The 19848-nt window shown below is 40.6% G+C and overlaps 1 protein-coding gene across 1 annotated transcript in view; it reads left to right on the plus strand.

The window, feature by feature from the left end:
* Positions 1–19848, plus strand: part of LOC132978708 (potassium voltage-gated channel subfamily H member 6-like) — a 34357-nt gene that overhangs the window by 363 nt on the left and 14146 nt on the right. Inside the window, exons 2-7 of the mRNA XM_061043981.1 lie at positions 371–601; positions 11535–11699; positions 12410–12825; positions 13511–13679; positions 14245–14324; positions 14753–14875. Of these exons, the coding sequence (XP_060899964.1) occupies positions 371–601; positions 11535–11699; positions 12410–12825; positions 13511–13679; positions 14245–14324; positions 14753–14875 (1184 nt within the window). The remainder of the gene's footprint in view (positions 1–370; positions 602–11534; positions 11700–12409; positions 12826–13510; positions 13680–14244; positions 14325–14752; positions 14876–19848) is intronic.

A 19848-nucleotide genomic window follows, 5' to 3' on the forward strand; every position in this document is an offset into this window, starting at 1 on the left:
GTTTCCTAATTGACTAAAACGTTCCAATATATGTCGAATATTAAACAAGTTTTTAAAAATATTTTTTAAAGAAATGTAATTTTTAATGCAGGAATTTGAATTGTCTCTCAATCACCTGATTGTACATCAGGTCTCCTGAGTGACATCACACATGATTGATCTCACACATTTCATGAAGATTATCAATAAAACATGTCACACATCACACATCTTTAAAATCTCTAGAACATGATTAAATGTTGAGCTGCCTCAGGGTGATTTGAGATTCCTGTTAATGGAGTCCAATAATTTCACTCTTCATTCTCAGTGTGGGTGTGTTTTATTAAATCGTGATTGGTTCTTGGCTCTTTGTTCCTCTCTGTCCTCTCAGATCGTAAGTTCATCATCGCTAACGCTCAGGTGGAGAACTGTGCCATCATCTTCTGTAACGATGGTTTCTGCGGGATGTGCGGATACAGCCGACCAGAAGTGATGCAGAAACCGTGTACCTGCAGCTTCCTGTATGGTCCTCACACCAAGAGGCCGGCCGTGGCTCAGATGGCTAAAGCTCTGCTGGGAGCCGAGGAGAGGAAGGTAGAGATCTCGCTCTACACTAAAGACGGTACGATACACTCAAGAGTTTCACAAGTTTATTTATGTCTGGTACATTTTTCTTTATTTCTCCAGCTCTGTATCGTTTGAAATATTTATTGCAGCAGAACATAATGTGTGTACTGTATCTAATCACGCCTCACAGTTATTTACATGTGATGGGATGATATCTGGAAGCCATCAGTTGGAGCTTACAGGTAGATGCTGGGGTGGTGGCGGTGGTGGGTGTGAGCGAGAGTGCAGTGCTGGTGCAGGTCAGAGCAGGTGATGAAAGAGCGGAGGAAGAGAGATCGGAAATCTTGCAGCTTAAATAGACCGCTGATTGGAAGGAGGTGTTGTCAGGTGATTGTTAAAAATGAGGCATGTCAAGTGATAAATCACTGAACTGGCTTGCAGGCGTCGCCTCATTTGTGATGGTTTGTTTTCATGACGCACCAATCCAACTTTTTGAGCTCAGGTTGATACAAACCTATACCTGGGCTTTGGATATCTGCCGATACAGAGTACCAAACTGATACCTGTGTTTAATCAATAATCTGTAATCCTCAAAGTACGCTTACATGCACAGTCAGCCCCTCTATTGTGAAAACGACCATGGAAGCTGTTCTTCCGCTGGCAGCATGGATGGTTTTATTCATCAAAACAGTTCATTCATTTTTTCGTCTCTCTCATTCTCTCTTGTATTTAATAAACTGTTCCATAGAGATCCCCTTACAGTCCTTGAGCTCTTTCTTTTGAGACCTCATTTACAGTGTTAAGTTGTTTTCTGATATGTGTGTTTTTGACATTGTGTTATTTGTATAATTTGCACCGTGTTTGATGTTTTGGCTCATTTGCAGCACATTTCAGTCGTTGCATTTGTTCTGGCCTGTTGCATACTCTCTTTAATCTGCATCCTTTCTAAATATGAATCGTGTTTTTCTTGATGTAACTCGTTTGCATCCTTTCTAAATATGAATCATGTTTTTCTTGATGTAACTCGTTTCAGCCGTTGTCGAGCGTTTGCACTTGTTAGCTGCGGTATAATTGTCATCAGACGAATGCTGATGCATTCAGGGATTGTATTATGGCTGATGAGTGTTTTCCTGCATACAGTCAAAGACGACACTGAAACACCAGTGGCCGTTATACTCGGACTACATGCAGAGCAGACTACAATACGTCGAGTCACATCCAGTTTGTATTTTAATGAAAATCTGTGAGTAGAGATTAGTGCCATGATGGTAAGTTTGAAATGTTTGTGCTTCAGTCTCAGTACAAAATAGGGGAGAAGGTTAATCTACAGAGGGCAGATAAACAATCAATGACGTGCTAATCCTGAATATAAAGAGTATTATTTATATTTAAGATCAACTAGTTTAATTTTAAACATTACTAGCTGGAAAATAATGGATTCCTGCTTTATTTTACTCTGACGTCATTTCTTTATCGTCCAAGATTATCAGTAACAAGCCCTGATTATTTAAGTGTTAGGTAATGACACTTTTTAACTCAGCGTCAATGTGCTGAAGAAATTAAACCTAAACAATTTTAAATTGTCTTGATATGATTCTAAGGTGAAGATAGAAAGGTGAAAATCCCGAGTCAGATCCCAGTAAAACCATCAACCTCACAACATTAATGAGCACATTGTGATCAGGATGGGTTCACAATCAAACAGTTATTCTTCTAGCTAGAGATGATTGCTATTGTGGCTCTCCAGGTTGACGAGTCCTCAGCATGTGAGCAGCTCACAGCCCTGCGTTGTGAAACGTGTGTTTTATTTTGAAGTCGATTGTCATCCCTTTAACCTCTATTTCATATTTTAATGTATTTCTTTGCTTTGAATCGAAGTGTCTGTCCTCAAATGCAAACCACGGTCTCACTTTGAGTTCACAATCAAAGACAAACGTTGTAACATTACACAGTTTGCAGCTTTTAAGCACACAGATTATTCTTGATTTAGGCTGAGATTCTATGCTGATGTTGATTAGGTTCAGTTTTCCCTTTACAACAGAAAATAGTTACAATTTAATAATAGTTTTATAAACACAAAGGCTGTTCAAATGTGTCATATCTGATTAGTGTAATGATAAGATAGGTAATAAGTGAAATGACTGTGTGTTTTCTTCCTCTCCGAGGAACAAAAAGGCTCCGCAGTGCAGTATGGATATGAAGGCTGATAATAATTATCAGATGACTGATTAAATTTAGACATCAAACCAGTCAAAAGTGGGTCACAGTCTAAATAAAGCAACCTTACAGGAGCAGCTCACTTAATACTGAGACAGGACTGACCGTGGATCTACAGAAAACTGAGAACAGTTCAGAAACAGAGGGGGATTTTCTTGCACAGTTTCACCAACTAGCAAGGTGCATGAAGAGTGAAAGGCTGGAAGAGGTCAAAAAGCTCCAGGCACAGACCGATGCCTTCCGGTCTGTTGCCCTCATTAGGGCCCTGATATCAGGCTGGCAGTGATAACTGTGAGACTGCATGTCCACACCTTCACAAGTTGTTCTAGAAATTGTTAAAGAATAATTGACTAAAACTCACAAATCGAGGTCAACATGTAGTTATGCTGCTCTGTCTGAGAGGATGTTCAGATTTGGTTTCTTTGATTATGTTGACAACCTGTGAAACCCCTTAATGTTACATCTGAGACATACTGTAATAAGACACCTCAAAGCAGCAGATCTATATTTATATAGGAGCCAAGTGTCTGTTGTGAGCTAAAAAAGAAATATGATTTGCTGAGGTTGAAGAAATGTATATGTCTGACAGTTTCAAGTAAAGGTAATGTCTATTTTCTAGCCTATTAGAAATATAGTATAAAGGAAAGGAATGTGTAGGCCAGTGATCACATCCGGCCCCCCGAAGCTTCCCATCTGGCCCCCCAGCATATAAATGATCTCGGGTGATTAAACAATAAAAATAAAACCCCAAAGCTTAAATACTCACCTTCACATTGGGCTTGACAGCTGTCAGGCTTATGTGTAAGCATATTTAAAAGTCCGGCCCCCACAGTGTCTGTCAAGAAAATGCTGGCCCTTCAACAAATTCAGTTGATGACCCCTGGTGTAGGCTGTACCTGCTAACAGAATATAAACCAGACTGTTGACAAGTTTGTCAGTCTTTTGTCTGACCGTGGCTGAATAAATCCTAAAATAATCTGCAGTCTGTCTCACAATTTCATCATCGAACATTTACAGAAAAAAAAACCCATGCAACAGTAGTGTACATGTATCCAGATGGGCATGAAATGATTGATAAATGATAATGTTTTACTCACATTGTGAATTCAGGGCCAGAGAATGAAGAAGTACATTTACAGACTGAACATGTCTCAGGCTGAGTTAATAATGTAGTATCAACATTAAAATTGTATAATGTATCTGACACCAGCTCCTCACAGTCACCTCTGTTATTGTGTTTTTTATTGTATTGAATAGTTTGTGGATTTATTAGTTTGGCCTGCAGGCAGAGAGTTCAGAGGGTTAGACAGACGGAGGATGAGGAGAGCAGAATGATGCAGGAAGCTGATGCAGCTTTTCTATTCTGTCCATTATTTGTTTGTTCATAGCTTCAGACCAGCTGGTTTTCTAAAAATATTTCCAATTACAGAAAGAGAGCAGAATGAAGTGAATGAGTAGCATGGTAAGACTGTGGTTTTAGATTATCACTGAAGATTTCCTGACAGTCCATACACCCTCCACCTTGATTGGGATCAAGAGCAGATCTCTTTTTGTTTACAATATATCCCGCTGATCAGAACACCCGTTCAGAGCGCACAAGGTTACTGGTAGCGCACCCACAAATATTTACGAGCCAGCTTGGAGAGTTGCGGGTTTGTTGCGCACCCTGTGTCTCTCCACCAAAGCATTGGGATGCTGTCTGCAGAAAGAGGAGTCTCCCTCATGTAAGTCTGCATCTCCTGGATCGCACCCACGTTGCTTGCCACATTAAAGTTTTTATCAGCTGAGGTCAACAGTATATGCAATGGTCAAGTTACACTGAGATGGATCAAAATGCAAACTACAGCCTGATGCACTGACTGTATGTTTTGAATTCGGACGGCTCATTACAAATTTGAATCTGAACTTTCTCTCCCAGGTTCATGTGAATGTTTGAACTTGGAAATAAAAATGGACAGCCCTAGCAGAGGGATGTGCAGATTATGTTGGATGACTGGATCTGGTGTTGTGTCGACTAAAATGGCTTCAGTTCTTGAGCTGTCCTTCTGATATTCTCTAGATATGTTCTGGAGTACAAATGTGAAAATGGCTTTAGATGTTTTTTGCAATGAAGCTTATTTGCATAGAGGGGATGATTCCCCATTCTAAATGGCTGCATATTGGCTCATTAAATTACCCACAAACAGCAACCACGCATGGAGAAGCTGTTTGCTCTGCAACACAGTCAGGGGCATTAAACCCTTTGTGTGTGGTTTTTGAATTTCCACAATCGTTTAGTGAATCAGCCTGGAGCATGCATATGTAGCCTGAGTTAGTTGAAGGTGGAATTGCTGTTTGGGCTGTGATGGCCATGTGGTAGAGTAGACAAGATTGTCCAGGCCAGCCTTCTCGGGATGTTGTGGCAATAAATGGACGAAACATATGTGAAGGGAGTGTCCCTACTTAACAACCCAGGTGATAACCAAAGCCTGTTTAGGCCCTCTGAGCCTAGGGGTTCAGGAGGAGAATATTTGATTAAAAACGAAAATACAAAGGACCAAGGATTGAACCCTGTGGAACACCACGGACTGGGTGGGAATTAGAGTGATTCTGTCATTTAAATAGAGAAATAATAATAAATGTGTGAAATAATATTTTGAGACATCCTCACAGGGTTGTAGTGGTTATCACTTTATATTATTAATGCGAAGTTAAGGCAAATTCAACCTTTTTTTAAACTATGACAGGTACAGATTATATATATCTGTAACAGTATCTTCAGCCATAACATCCCTTATATCTTCTGACGCTTCAGGAACCTCAAACTTGTTACAATGTTACAATTCACTTAGCAGATGCTTTTATCCAAAGCAACGTACATCAGAGAGTAAAGATAAGATAAGATAAGATAAGATTAGATATACTTTATTCATCCCAGCAGGGAAATTTAGGTGTTCCAGCAGCCAGCATACATACAAACACACAACACAACACATATATACATACATATCCCACCCATACAAAAAAAAAACATGAGCACACAATACAGTTTGATATATGATATATGCAACTCAGGCTAAAGTTTAAAAGTTTAAATGTCTTCTGTCCTTACTTAAAGGGGAGTCGTTATAAAGTGCAATTGCAGTAGGTAAAAAAGTATTTTTAAATCTGTCCTTTTTGCAGCTTAGCTGCCGTAGCCTCCCACTAAAAACACTCTTTTGTTCACACACAAGATTGTGTAAGGGATGCATGTTATTGTCCATAATGTTCAACAGTTTCTGTATCATCCTTCTCCCCATCACCACCTCCAGGGGCTCCACAGCAGTCCCCAGCACAGAGCCAGCCCTCCTAATCAGCTTGTTAAGATTTTTAGAGTCACAAGTACAACGCTAATCCATTCATACACCGCCACCAAATCTACCGGAGCAATGCGGGATTAAGTGTCTTCCCCAAGGACACATTGTCAGCATTTCTTCCGATGAAGGTGGTTTTGAAGGTTAGATGATTGAAAAACATACGTTTCAGTTTGCAGCTGTATGCATACAGCTCTGCTTGGGGATAAGAAGGTCACTGAACCCTCAGAGAATTTAATCCTGAAGACAAGAACACTTATATACATTACAGTGCCCTTATAATCCATTCAGCAAGCTATGACATGCTAATTTCATGCCAGTAGTGAGTTCTAATTAAATCTAAAGATCACTCACTTACCCTCGTTTGTAATAGAGGACAGACAGATTTTTGGATGGGTGACTTTTTTTACGATAACTTCCTTTAAATGTTGAAACAGTATATATTTCCGGACTTGTGTAACTTTTCACCTTAAATTTGACACTATAAACAAAAGGATGACCTGAATAAAAAACAAAAAAACAGGACAATTCATCAGCACTCAGACTTCTCAAGACTTTAACTTCGAAAACATCCTTTTAAAAAATGTTTAAATATATTCTAGAAATGTCAGAGTTCAATTTATTGTTGATGCACAGCCTTCAGGGATAAGGTTCTTCACATTATGGATATTATATCTTTAAACTAAGAAATAGTTTGAGTCAAAATCAAACAATGTTTATGCCTTTTTGACCAGAGCAACACAAATAGAAGTCCCAAAGGCACCAAATATTGGATATTTATTGTTTTTAATTGCAGGCAAACTCCTACACATTTTCTACATTGGCAATGTTTTGGTTTCTTAATGTTGCCAACATATTTTTACAATTTAGTGTGCTCTGCTCTGTATCTGTTTGTAAGAAACATAAGTGTAACTTTTGCACCTTTATGAGACACTAAAGTGACTTGAGAGAGGTCAGTATTTGCTGACTTCTGAATTTGAATGGATCTCAGCTGATCTCTCTTTCTTTCCTTTGGCAGCTTTTGGTTAAAAATATGACTGAAGATCTGAACTATTTGATAATTTGGTTAATTAAAATAACAGAGATGTGGTATCAAAAAGTATCACAGTTTCAAACATTTAGATGACCTTTGGCTATTTCCAATTATTATCACCAGTTTCTGAGGGGTAGTCTTTTAATGGAGCTTTGCTGTTGTGACTGGATTGTTTCACATGTGAAGGAACATTTTATAAAGAATACTCTGATACAAGGCTTTTGTGCAATTAAAATATAAAAACACAACGAGGGGATTGTTTTCCTCAGATCAAACACTTACAAAATGTTTATTAAAAACGCTGACATTTGTCAGTTTCAACATTTTACATGTTGACTTTGTTATATTTACAATTAAATATGGAGTTGATGTTTAACAAATCATCACGGTTTTTTTTTACACAACGTCCCCGTGTGTGTGTGTGTGTGTGTGTGTGTGTGTGTGTGTGTGTGTGTGTGTGTGTGTGTGTGTGTGTGTGTGTGTGTGTGTGTGTGTGTGTGTGTGTGTGTGTGTGTGTGTGTGTGTGTGTGTGTGTGTGTGTGTGTGTGTGTGTGTGTGTGTGTGTGTGTGTGCGTAGATTAATCTCTAATCCGTTAGTTTATCGTCTTTCACTCGGCTGATACGGTTCTTATGTTCTAATGAAAACTATGATCCTATTTCCCCCTCTATCCCTGAAGAGCTAAAGCCACCTTCACTGTGACCTCACACACACACACACACACACACACACACACACACACACACACACACACACACTGATTGGAACATTACTGTAACTGAGCTAATGTGATGAAATAGATTAAACTGTAGGGGAAATAAATGACTGAGCCACTGTTCACACACTGAAGAATGAAGCTGCAGTGTCTGAAATGTGTAACATTTTATGGTAAGAAACATGAGGAGTTCCTTTAAAACCTGATGAATCTAGTCATGAAAATATATTATAAACAAAATTAACTTTATTTAAATTTAAACACAGACAAAACCAAAACAATAAATATAAATGAAAATCATCACGATTGTGAACAAAATACAATTTTTTCTCTTTGTTGATTTAAGTTTTCTTTTAAACAAATGTGTCAGCAACACAACGTCTGACCCATTTCCACTTTGATGTTTTCAAAGCACCAGGAGACACATTTTATAGATTTCCTAACATGTAACACACTCAGTGATATAAAGGCAGGTGCTATTTAATTCATGAAATAACTAAATTAATTCATTTGCATCAGTTATGTAACTGTTCTGTTCTCATACCCCAAGCCTTAACAAACTGCAGCGGCCAAAGACTTTTCATAAATTCAAGCTAGAATAAACACCTCAAACACAGGTCCTCACAGTCCCATCTCTTCCATGGGAAAAGGTTTTAAAGAAGAGCTTGGTTCCATTTAAGAAACGTCAGAGATTGTAATATTCTTTGACCTAATCGTGCATGATGGGGTCTCATTATAATACCCCCTCTTCTAAAAACGCTTTAAGCTGCTGCAGAGGAGGCTGACAGATCTGACAGCACCTTCAGTGCAGAGTTGTTTGAGTTAAAGAGATCAATCGTGTCAGAATTTGATCTCTGCAGAACCAAACTTAAAGTAATCACTGATATTTCACGGACATCTCTGTTCTTAGACAAACACAGTCGCTCCACTTCTCCATGCACTCCCACCAGTATTCACTGTGTGAACTCTGTGATTAAAGAATTAATCTAATTTTCTTTTGTAGAGTCCTTTTTGTATGAAGAGTTAACACCTTTGATAAATTAAAAATGTATGTTCATAATCCTGACATGTTTTGGAGAACTGATGACGACAGAATGGAACAGTTCTTTACTTTCAGTGTTTATAAGTCGACTACTTTAACGTGTGTCCCTAGCCTGTCTACAAACCCCCCAAAGAATGAGAAAAGTCCATCCTCTCTGTCTTCTGCCTGCTCCACTTTTCAGAAAATGTGTGCTCAAACAGGCCGTTTGGAGATTTTCCCTTCATGACATCACAAAGGGCAGTGACCCCTCCCCCAGGTGGGTGACACTCCCACAGCTAGGTGTTTGTTCTGCCCTCTGAGTCTGCCTGAGCGGGGCTGAAATAGAGGGGTTTATAGACATGATCAAATACAGGATCAGAGTGGGTTTAGAACAAGAAACTTCACAGAGGTTCAAAGGTTTGTGGCGTTGCCTGTTTTAGCTGCACTTGTCTTCGGCGCAGTTAAGAGGACACTTTACTCTGTTTTTTAGTGGACTGTAAATAGCCAAAATGTCTCTAAACTCCGGAAGTTGAGTGGCCTTTCTTGTTGTCTTGACGACGTCGTCTTCATGCTGTGAGCCGGTAGGCTCAGCGTTTTCTTCGGTGTCGCTGCCGCTAATTTCGTCTGTGTTTTCATTCCACTCCAAACATCTGTGTGCCTGCCTTCCCATATCTCTGGACGTGATTGGCTGTTTGTTGTCCTTCTCGTTTTTTTCTTTAATCTGGGGTGGCAACTAGAGGTTAAGGCGCATTAGTGCCCCCCTTTCCCAGTTTTTTGTGTGATGTAATAACAGTTTTAAATCTATCAAACTTTTAGCAAATATTTGTCATATTTACATTATATCACAATAATTATTGTTATCGATTTATCAGGCCTAGCCGTTACCATGCTTTTTGATGCAATCACTTATTAAAATAACAGAGGTTGTATTGTTTTAAAGTACATGGTTTAAAAAAGTATTAAAAGGTATGTGAAGTTTTGGAACAGCTCTATACTGTGTTCAGAGAAGGAGATTTAAAAATAGTTGTCTATGCATCATTTACAGTGATGGGATTTTTCATATTCTGTGTGATGATCTGGATCTTTAATCTAATAAACTCATCAGGTGTTCCTCCTCTCACCTGTTTTAAATCCAGACAGAGAGGTTTAATATCAGTCTGAGGTCTTTATAATCATCATCATGAATCCAACATGGAGTCACAGAGTGTTAGAGCTTAAATCACAAACTCATCTCTGCTGATTAAACTTGTTTTATCGTTTAAAAAGGTCGGAACAGGTCAGAGTTTGGTCTCTATATCACCTGAAACATGGAACAACACAGCTGGTATTGTGTGTGTGTGTGTGTGTGTGTGTGTGTGTGTGCGTGTGTGCGTGTGCGTGTGTGCGTGTGTGTGTGCGTGTGTGCGTGCGTGTGTGTGTGTGTGTGTGTGTGTGTGTGTGTGTGTTTTCTAAAGCAGATGGTCCTCTAGTTTTGTCATTTTGATCTCATATAAAGGATAAAGGTAGAATAAGTTAGCATGATGCTAATCCAGTCTGGCCGTAGATTTTGCCCCATACGCCGACTCCCTATCTAGTATGTCCTTCACACACACACACACACACACACACACACACACACACACACAATAATATTCTTACATTTTAAGATGGTATGTGCACTAAAGTTGTGTACAATGGTCCATTGTCTGACAGTTTCTTCCCATGTTTTCTGCACACCTCCTCCAAATACATGTGGGTGTGTTGGGGAGAGAGTGAGCTGGTGTGCAGCGGATCAGGACTGATGTTGTTTCTCCACATGGTCTGTCCTGCATTTAGGCGATACAACTGTGCAAGCATTTGCTGTGTTAAACGGTTGTATTGTAAACATTATTGTGAATTTGTGAAATATGTTCCTGCATTATAAATGCCAGACTTGTAAATCTAACCTGTCAACATGATGGACAAGAAAATGGCCTCCACTAGATTTCTTCAACCTACTGGTCCTCCCTTTAAAAAATCAATATATTTATGGCTTTGAAAGCCTTTACGGACTTGAACCCGGGCCGCCCGCTTGGAGGACCACAGTGTCCGTCCATGGGCTGTGACCTCACGGCTAGGCCATCAGACACTCTGATGGTTCTCCCTCTGAAGGAGAATTCTGTTTTTTGAACCTCAGTCCTTTGTTTAAATGTTTTGAGCTCTGCAGGGGGGAAAATGTTGAATTTGTCCAGTAAATTATTTAATTCTGCAGCAGTGAAACAAGCTGTAATGTCTGCAATGTAATCCGTGATGGTTCAAAGTGTGTGCGCTATGTGTGTGACAACATTACAGAGAGGATCCCTACAGAGATAGACCTTTTTGTTACAGAGGATGATGATCAAGAAAAACAAAAGAGCAGTCTCTGCGTGGTAGACGACGTGCACCTCCAGTGTCCTGGAGATGTTATTCCTGTTTTTATCAATGGTGTCTGCTCTCTTTGAAGTGAGCGACATAACAGCAGTTTCTAAAAAAAAGGATGATATCTGCTCAGCACAGTGTCACCATCTAGAGGAAATATTGAGAATGACAATAATCTGATTTTTCACAGAAGCTTTACATGTAAATATCTCTCTCCCATCCGTGTGTGTGTGTGTGTGTGTGTGTGTGTGTGTGTGTGTGTGTGTGTGTGTGTGTGTGTGTGTGTGTGTGTGTAGGAGTGTGTTTCCACTGTGTGATAGACGTGGTTCCCGTGAAGAATGAAGATGGCCTCGTCATCATGTTCATCCTGAACTTTGAACTACCCACTGACCCCCGACCCTCCAACACTTCTCCCGTCAGAGAGCTGCACAGAGTGCTGAGGATCCCCTGGCTCACCCTGGGTACGTTTGTTACACTCTTTGTCTGTTTATACTGATTACAGACGGCATGCAGAAACATTCAACCACAACATCTGTGTTGCACAATTGTATTCATTTTATAAACTTGTCTGACAAAAAGACTTCATTCAGGTATTTAACCTTGAAACTACACCTCCAACAGGTGTAGTTAGAGTTTATTTGTAATTTTACAGGATACTCCACATGCAGTTTGCAAACAACGGGCTAGCAGAGTAGTCACTATCAGAGTCATATTTGTGCAAAATCCGGTAATTTTGCTGGACCTTGTAAGTGGACTTGTTTGTTTATCTCCTCACAACGTCTCTGTCAACTTCACCGCCCTATGTCTGTCAACAAATGCAAATCTTTAATAAGGTGGAGGTGTTAATAGTGCTGTGTTTTACAATAGTGCAGTTGCACTGAGAGACCTTCAGTGGGCGCACCAAATGAAATTCCTACATATCGTTTCTGATTTGAGATTGAGTCAGCCATTAAAAGGTAAAACTTCATAAAAATAAGTAATATTTTCTAAAGGTCGACTTGCAGTTTAAAGTTTGATGTTACAGATTCACATGTGATGATATTGAAGGTTATTTCTGTATCATGGTGTCAGCTTTAAGACTAGGCAGTGTGACTCAGGATTCATTAGGCCTCCCTCACACAGGAAGATCTTTAGAAGACTTAATTCTGACACTGTCCTGTTCCTCCTGCAGCTCGGCGTCAGCGTCTGCGCCTCCTCCTGCGCTCCCTGAGCCCCTCCTCCAGCGCAGACACAGAGCTCGGTGCTCCCCTCCCGCCACTCGGACACGAGTCTGTGGCCCTGGACAAACTGCTGTCCCTCCCCGAGAGACAGCAGCTGGAGGAGGCCGGAGCTGGACTCCTGCTGTGGGACAAAGAGGAGGAGGACGAAGAGGAGGAGGAGGGGGAGGAGAGACAGAGGCAGAGAGGAGCAGAGAAGGACAGCTGGGTGGAGCCCAGGAGAAGAAGAGAAGGAGGTGATGTCTGTGGGCTGCTAGATGTGAGTGCAGGAGGAGAAGGAATAGAAGGAGGAGGGAGGAGAATGAGGGAGTTACCACCAGCTCCAACCTCAACTGCTCCAACACTTGCCCTGACCTCCTCACATCCTCAAACAAGGTCATTCAATTTCTAAAACTTTATTGTTAAAGGGGACACATTATGAAAAATCCAAATTGACAGTGTTTTTGAACATATATTTGGGTAACCTGAGTGTCTACTGACCCACAAAATGTGAAATAAATCCATCCAGTCCTTTGATTGTAGTCTGCAAAAGTCTTACAACACAGAGAAAAATGCTCTGTTTCAAATTTGCCCTTGTGACGTCACAGTGGGATTATGTTAAAAAAAAAAAAAATTACTAGTGAAAAAGTGTTAAAATGTCTCCTGGGCACTGATGTTCAAAATATTTAATCCAGGGGAAAAAATGATCAAGATTTGGTAATTCACTTCTTTTTCTACCAAGGATCAGGTAATCCAGCTCACTTTCATATTGGTTGTCCAGGTACAGACTTAACACACCTGTGCTGTTGTGCACTCACTGATAGTTTAATCAGAACATGTCAACGAGTGGCCTAGAGTCTCGATGTAAACCTAAGATCTTTAAACGATTAAGTTGTAAAATCAAATGGAATAAGTAAAATAACAAACTTGCAGCCTGATTCACTCTGATTCACTCTACTTTTATCACTCAGTGTCTGTCATGTTCCTCATCTCCTTCTACATCTCTGTAAATCTGACGGCTGTGTGAGGAAGCTTTGTGTGTCTCCAACATGCTCTCACTTTGGTTTTTTTACATCCTGCACAGAAAGGAGGAGAGAGAAAGAGGAGGAGATGAAGAGGAGCGTCTCCTCCACACCGCTCGTCCCTGCAGCTGTACCAGTCTGAAACACTCGTCCTCAGTGGACGACATCAAGAGCGGAGAGAATTACTGGGACAAGAGGCTGCAGCTGAGACACAGCTGTACAGGTGAGAAAAAACACTGACTCAGGTCAACCTATTTCTGTTTGTTCTGATCTGATGTGACTTTCCTTTATTTTCATTTTAAAATTAATCAACCAGGAGAACCTTATTGTGTCCTCTTGGAGTGTCCTGACCAAGAGGGACAGCAGCACAATAAACAAGTTAGAGACATAAAAATAGTGAGCAAATACAAACACAGATCAACATATCCTGAGCCTACAACATGAAGCATCTTCCTCCAATATCTTCGATCTACAATTAAAAATATTTAAAGATACCATCTCCCCAGACACAGATTCCTGATTAAAACATTTGTAAAGATTAAAAAAGGATGAATCATGTGACTTTCTTGGATCTCGTATTAGTTTTTTAATAGAACTGATCATTTTCCTTTAATCTGACCAGCAGAGGACGCTAGTTGAAACATTGGATCTATATGTGCATGTGTATCTGTCCGCTGTGTGGACTGCACACCTGCACAGATGTTCTCATGTGGAGTTTGAATGACCTTTATGATTTTGGATTGAAGATTAATATGAATGTAAAATATTAATGTGAAACTGTCGTTCAGCAGGTATGGTCTCTGTCAGGAAGAGCAGCACTCCTGTTGGGACATCAGACGCTGATTTACGCTGTCGTACCAACAGCCAGGTAACACATGCACACACATCATCATGTACACACAAATATACCTCTGCAGCAAAATGTTCACCTTTTAAAGGAAGCAGAGAATCAGCTGTGAACACAAAATCTCAAGTTCAGCTGAAGAAAGCATGGAAACGATACAATAGCTACTATACGATATGGTACGAACCCTTCGAATCCAGATCCAAGTCGCTACAGGCTGGTCTACTGCTGCCTCAGTTGATATGCTTTATTGTGTTAGTGTGCGGAGAACACCAAAATAAAGTGCGTGTGTGTGTGTGTGCGTGTGTGCGTGTGTGCGTGTGTGCGTGTGTGTGTGTGTGTGTGTGTGTGTGTGTGTGTGTGTGTGTGTGTGTGTGTGTGTGTGTGTGTGTGTGTGTGTGTGTGTGTGTGTGTGTGTGTGTGTGTGTGTGTGTGTGTGGTCTTTCTTGCAGCAGATGACTCAGAGTCTGTTGGACACTAAGGCTGACCCCCTGGTTGCATTACCTCCAGGTGAGATCAGACCTCCCAGTAAACTGATGGACCGGACTCACCACGTCACAGAGAAAGTCACTCAGGTTTGTCCATGTTTCATACACTGATGTTTCTGTTACACACACACCAGCTGTACATCCATCCAGGTGTGCGTTCATATTCAGATGACTCTGTCCATCAGTATGTACAGTCTATGGTCAGCACTAAGGGGTCTATCTGCTTGTGATGTCAGAGCTGCACATGCTCAGTCTTCTTCTTTCTTCTTCTGTGGAGAATGTTTTAAACTGCTCTCTGTACAAGAGACCCAACTGTCCCAAAATCTCACAGCCCATAAAGTGCAGTACGTATGACTTTTGTTCCAAGAATAAATTAGGTTGAAATGACATCTTTGTAATATATGTAACATCTTTGCATAGATAGGATTTTACCTGCCGCTGCAAAAGTTTTGGTCAAATGCAGTTAAATAATAAATTCTTTAAATCATCATGTTCCCAAAATTATGAAACAAAAGTTTTTTCTGTCATGTTGATGTTGTAACCGTAATTTAGCTGGTTGATATGAGGTGTTAGACGTTCAGACCTGATTTCACCCCGTTCATATTCTGACTCATCTGACTTTCACCTTTTTTTTCTTGGCTGCTGTCATAATTACCCTGGCCACTAGAGGTCCCCATAGGACTTAAACTTAGGTGTTTTGATGCATAACTATTCACATTTGATTCACATGAGCAGACTTTTAGGACAATGGTCTGAAATGCAATCTTGGTGAGGAAGGAAGAATGAAAAATCCCCCAGATGAAAGTATGATGTTAATTTTAAGCTTCAGGTCTTTGCCTGTTGGTAGGATGACCGAACGCACCAGCATGGTTGGGCTTCCAAAACAGCCCTCCAGAAACCAATGGGTGATCATTCAGACTTTGTCCCTGTTTATACATCATCTGTGATAAACACATTTAACATTTTAAATTTGTAGGGTTTAATTTATTTGTGTTAATTTTTGATCAAGAAGTCAAAGCCAGTGTACAAGGAAATGAAGTTGTGTTTTTCAGAGTGTGATGTTTTCACTGACAGATGATCAATCTGGTCAGCAGCAGAAAGTTCTTCCAGGCACATTTCATGAAGAAGGAGGGGACATTAACTGAGAGAGAGAGAGAGTCCAGTGTCCTGTGTCAGCATTTGTTGATAAGTTGTGTCTTTAGTTCTGGTGTCCTTAACTAAACCTTACATTTAAAGGCAGGGTTGGTCATTTTCTCCAGAAACACTTTTAAGGATTTTGGTTGTAATTGTCTTTAGGTCCTGACCTGATTATTGATTCTTGTGCTCTGAAAAGGAACTAAGGAAATCCGTCATCTGTAGCAGTTGTGAGTATGTAAAAACTTTGACCAGTGTCTGCCACGAGGTACCAATCTGATGAACCAATCAGACGCCTCCCTGGGTGGGTGGGTGTAGACGGAGCACTGAGGGAATGCTACTTTCAAAATCATGCTAGTTTTCTAAAATGACCAACCCTGCCTTTAAACTAAGTTAGTTTTTAAATGTTGTAGTTGTGCACTCGTTTGGTTACGGCTAACGTTAGCATTCAGCCACTTCCTATGTGACATTAACGTCATCAAATCTTCAACTACATATGGTAACTTAACAGTATTCTATTATTGGATGGATGAAATGATCTCCACTCATGGAAAACTAAAGCAGGAGTAAAACACAAAGTCATCACGTATATCTGAGGGATGAACACAGTGCTGACACCAAACAGCCTGCAAAACCCCTCTGCTCCTCGTCATCTTCCAAGTGATCCCACCTTTCAAACCCATCGCCATATACAACCATATATACCATACTACCAGGAGCTAGGTGTTAGCTTTAAGGTGTAACGTCTGCCTATGTTGGAACTATCTCAGCTGGTGCAACACCTTAAATGATGGTAGAGCGTAAACTCCAAAATGTAGAGATATGATTCAAACCAGGATTATGTTTGAACTTAACGCAGAGCTGCTACAACACAGAGCAGGTCAGGCTATGAAAACAGAGAAACGTTAATGTAAGGATAGCTACCGTTTTTTAAACACTGTTATTAATCAATCGGCCGACACAGAGGTTGTTTTTTGAAGGAGCATCAATGTTCCAGCTCCATGACTGGTGTGAAGCCCCCCCCCCCCCCCCCCCCCCCCCCCCACCTCTTTCCCAAGGCTCTCAGCTGCTCCTGTTGGAGGACACACAGGGTGAGGGAGGGGAGGGGGTGAGGGGGGGGTTGACAAAGAGGCAGATATTTCTGTTTGGAGAGCAGGTGATTAATGAGGGCCACCTGCTGATATCATATAGTTAATTTAGCAGGGCTGGGGGGCACTTTGATGACATCACTGATGTCCTCTGGTTCAGTTAGAGGACGTCTGAATTCTTACAGTACACTCTGTTTCTGTGACTTGATGCCCACTGGCACACTTTTGTCCTCTGTTACCGTGATAAATATAAATGCAAACAAAACAAAAAGTAATGTTAGAGCAACATGGATGATCTGGTGATGATACGGAATAAAGTGTTGAGCTTTAAAGGTGATTCATTATTTCTCACTGTGTCTTCTTACTGACAGAGAGGACGTCACCCTGAACATGTTTGTCCTGTGTGTGTGTGTGTGTGTGTGTGTGTGTGTGTGTGTGTGTGTGGACATATGGCTCTTTAGAGGACTTCTTTCCTAAAATAAATGTGAACATCAGCAGTCACTTCACATCACCTAATCATCTGTGTCACCCACATGTTAAGTGTGTTACCGTGGTAACGATGATCATTTAATGTATTTTTATATTCTAGCTTTATTACCCGGTTAATACACTTTTCTAAGTGTAGCACATTCCCCTGTAAGATACTTTTGTATGCTTTGTTATTCCCTTTTAATCAATTTGTGCAGCATGCAGCAGAGCGCTCCTTCACTGACCTCACTGCCATTCACATCATGTTCAGTATGTGTTGTTTGTGGCGTTCATTGGTCTACACTTCTCTGTTTACATGAAGGTTGTTGTGTATTTATATTGGTTTTATTTATTGATAATATGGAGGCAGCAAAATGTGTGCAGCACTGGAGTCCAAGACAACACTGTAGGCTACAATCACACATTGTTAGCTGTGCAGGGTGTCATGACGTCCGATCCCCGTGTGTCAATGCTAACTGTGAGACAGCATCTGAAATGACTGTGGCAACAGCAGGCATGACATTTTGATGTGTATTCCTCCTTCTGTCACCAAAGATATGAACAAAGGACACTTTGGCAATAAATATCTGTGCACCTCCAGCTGACAGATAATATTTGTTATGAATTAGCTGCTAGTTAGCTTGTGTTTGTTGGTGTTGCTGAGAGGTGTGTGTTTGGATGGTGTTTGAATTTGAGCCGTGCGTCTGAGACAACCTCACACAGATCTGACGTTAACCTCGGTCTGTGGGAGTTTTCAAAGGAAACTTTATTGACAATGTCAATGCTTTGTTCTTATTTGACTCGTATTTGTGAGCGCTCAGGTCATGAGCTTCTGTTATCGTAAACGTTTCAGTCGTACAGTGTGAGATGATATTTCACCACGACTTTACTACAAATAGCATAGTCTATGTCCGGCCTAAGGGGACTATAGATTGTATCGTATTGTACATTGAAGCAGGTATTCATGTTTGCTTTGCTATAATACTACTGCACTGAAAAACCTCTTTGAGTCTTTTGACTTCACTGATTTCAAAGTTTTAAAATACATTTTACTTGTTTTGAATTTAAAATCTATCGTGAGTGTTAATAAAGAGGATTTTCTTTATTGACCATTTAATAACAAACACGTCAGAATACTAACGGTCTGTTTGGACTAATGCAGCTTGACATTATTCATGTATAATCATGGAGTGGCACACTCAGTTTGTGCCTTAGTTTATTGTGCTTTTATAAATATAGTGGTACTCTGGTTTAGGTGTTAATAGACTCCTGTTGGAGGACAGAGGATGGTGAAGAGGAGAGAGAGATAGAGAGGAGGAGGGGGACAAAAAGGGGAGGAGAGAGAGAGAGAGAGAGAGGGGTGAAGTGAAAGCTGCAGAATGGATAAGAGAGGACCCAAGGAGGAACTAAGATCTGAAGATCTGAGGAGGACCCAAGAAGGAACTAAGATCTGAGGAGGACCCGAGGAGGAACTAAGATCTGAGGAGGACCTGAGGAGGAGGGCCTGAGGAGGACCTGAGACATAAGTAGGATCTGAGGAGGACCTGAAGCTGGTCCAGAGATCAGATTGAGAGGAGAATCACAATAAATGTCCTCCTGACTTCAGATTACAAACCTATGAAGACGTGTGACCTGATCATCTACAAACAGGATTTATAATGTTCCTCAGGCTGAACTTTGTACCATGAAGAGAGAACAAATGCAAGCTAAGAAAACAAGCTAAGAAACCTAAGTCTAAGCTATTTTTTTTTTGTTTAAAGGAGTAAAAGGGAAAAAAGGAGTTTGTTGTTGATGCTGTTGATGGACGGTGGGACAAACTCTCAAATACAACGGTGGAATAAGGAAGAAAAGAAGTGAGAGAGAAGAGTAAACTTAGAGGAATAAATAGGGATATAGTGATGGAGGAGGAAAGACAAGAAAGAGCAAAAGAGGAAGAGTGATAAAACACAAAAAGATAAGAGAGTGGAACATCTTTTCATCTCAGACAAAGAAGAAGAAATAAAAGAAGAAGAAGGACAGGATCTGTTCAGAGTATCAGACCTGTAGTAACGGGTTGAAGATGTCCTCGGTTAGTGTGGTGGAGAGCTGTGTGTCTCAGGACGACACTGATCACAGTAACAACCAGGTGAAGAGAGCCGTACGAGTATCCTCAGTGGTCACTCATGAGGTGAGAGGGAGTGTGTGTGTGTGTGTGTGTGCCTGTGTGTATATGTGTGTTCCATGCTTATGGGTTAAAGCTGCCGTCTTACACACTACAAGATAATCTTACTTATTGTGGGCCTGGTTCCCCTCTTCCAACAATCCTAATCAAAGTCCTGATTTATTGATGTTTCTGAAGATGATCTTGTCAGGTGTTGCTGAGGTGTGAGG

The sequence above is a fragment of the Labrus mixtus genome, chromosome 8, assembly GCF_963584025.1.
Source record: "Labrus mixtus chromosome 8, fLabMix1.1, whole genome shotgun sequence".
Classification (NCBI taxonomy): Eukaryota; Metazoa; Chordata; class Actinopteri; order Labriformes; family Labridae; genus Labrus; species Labrus mixtus.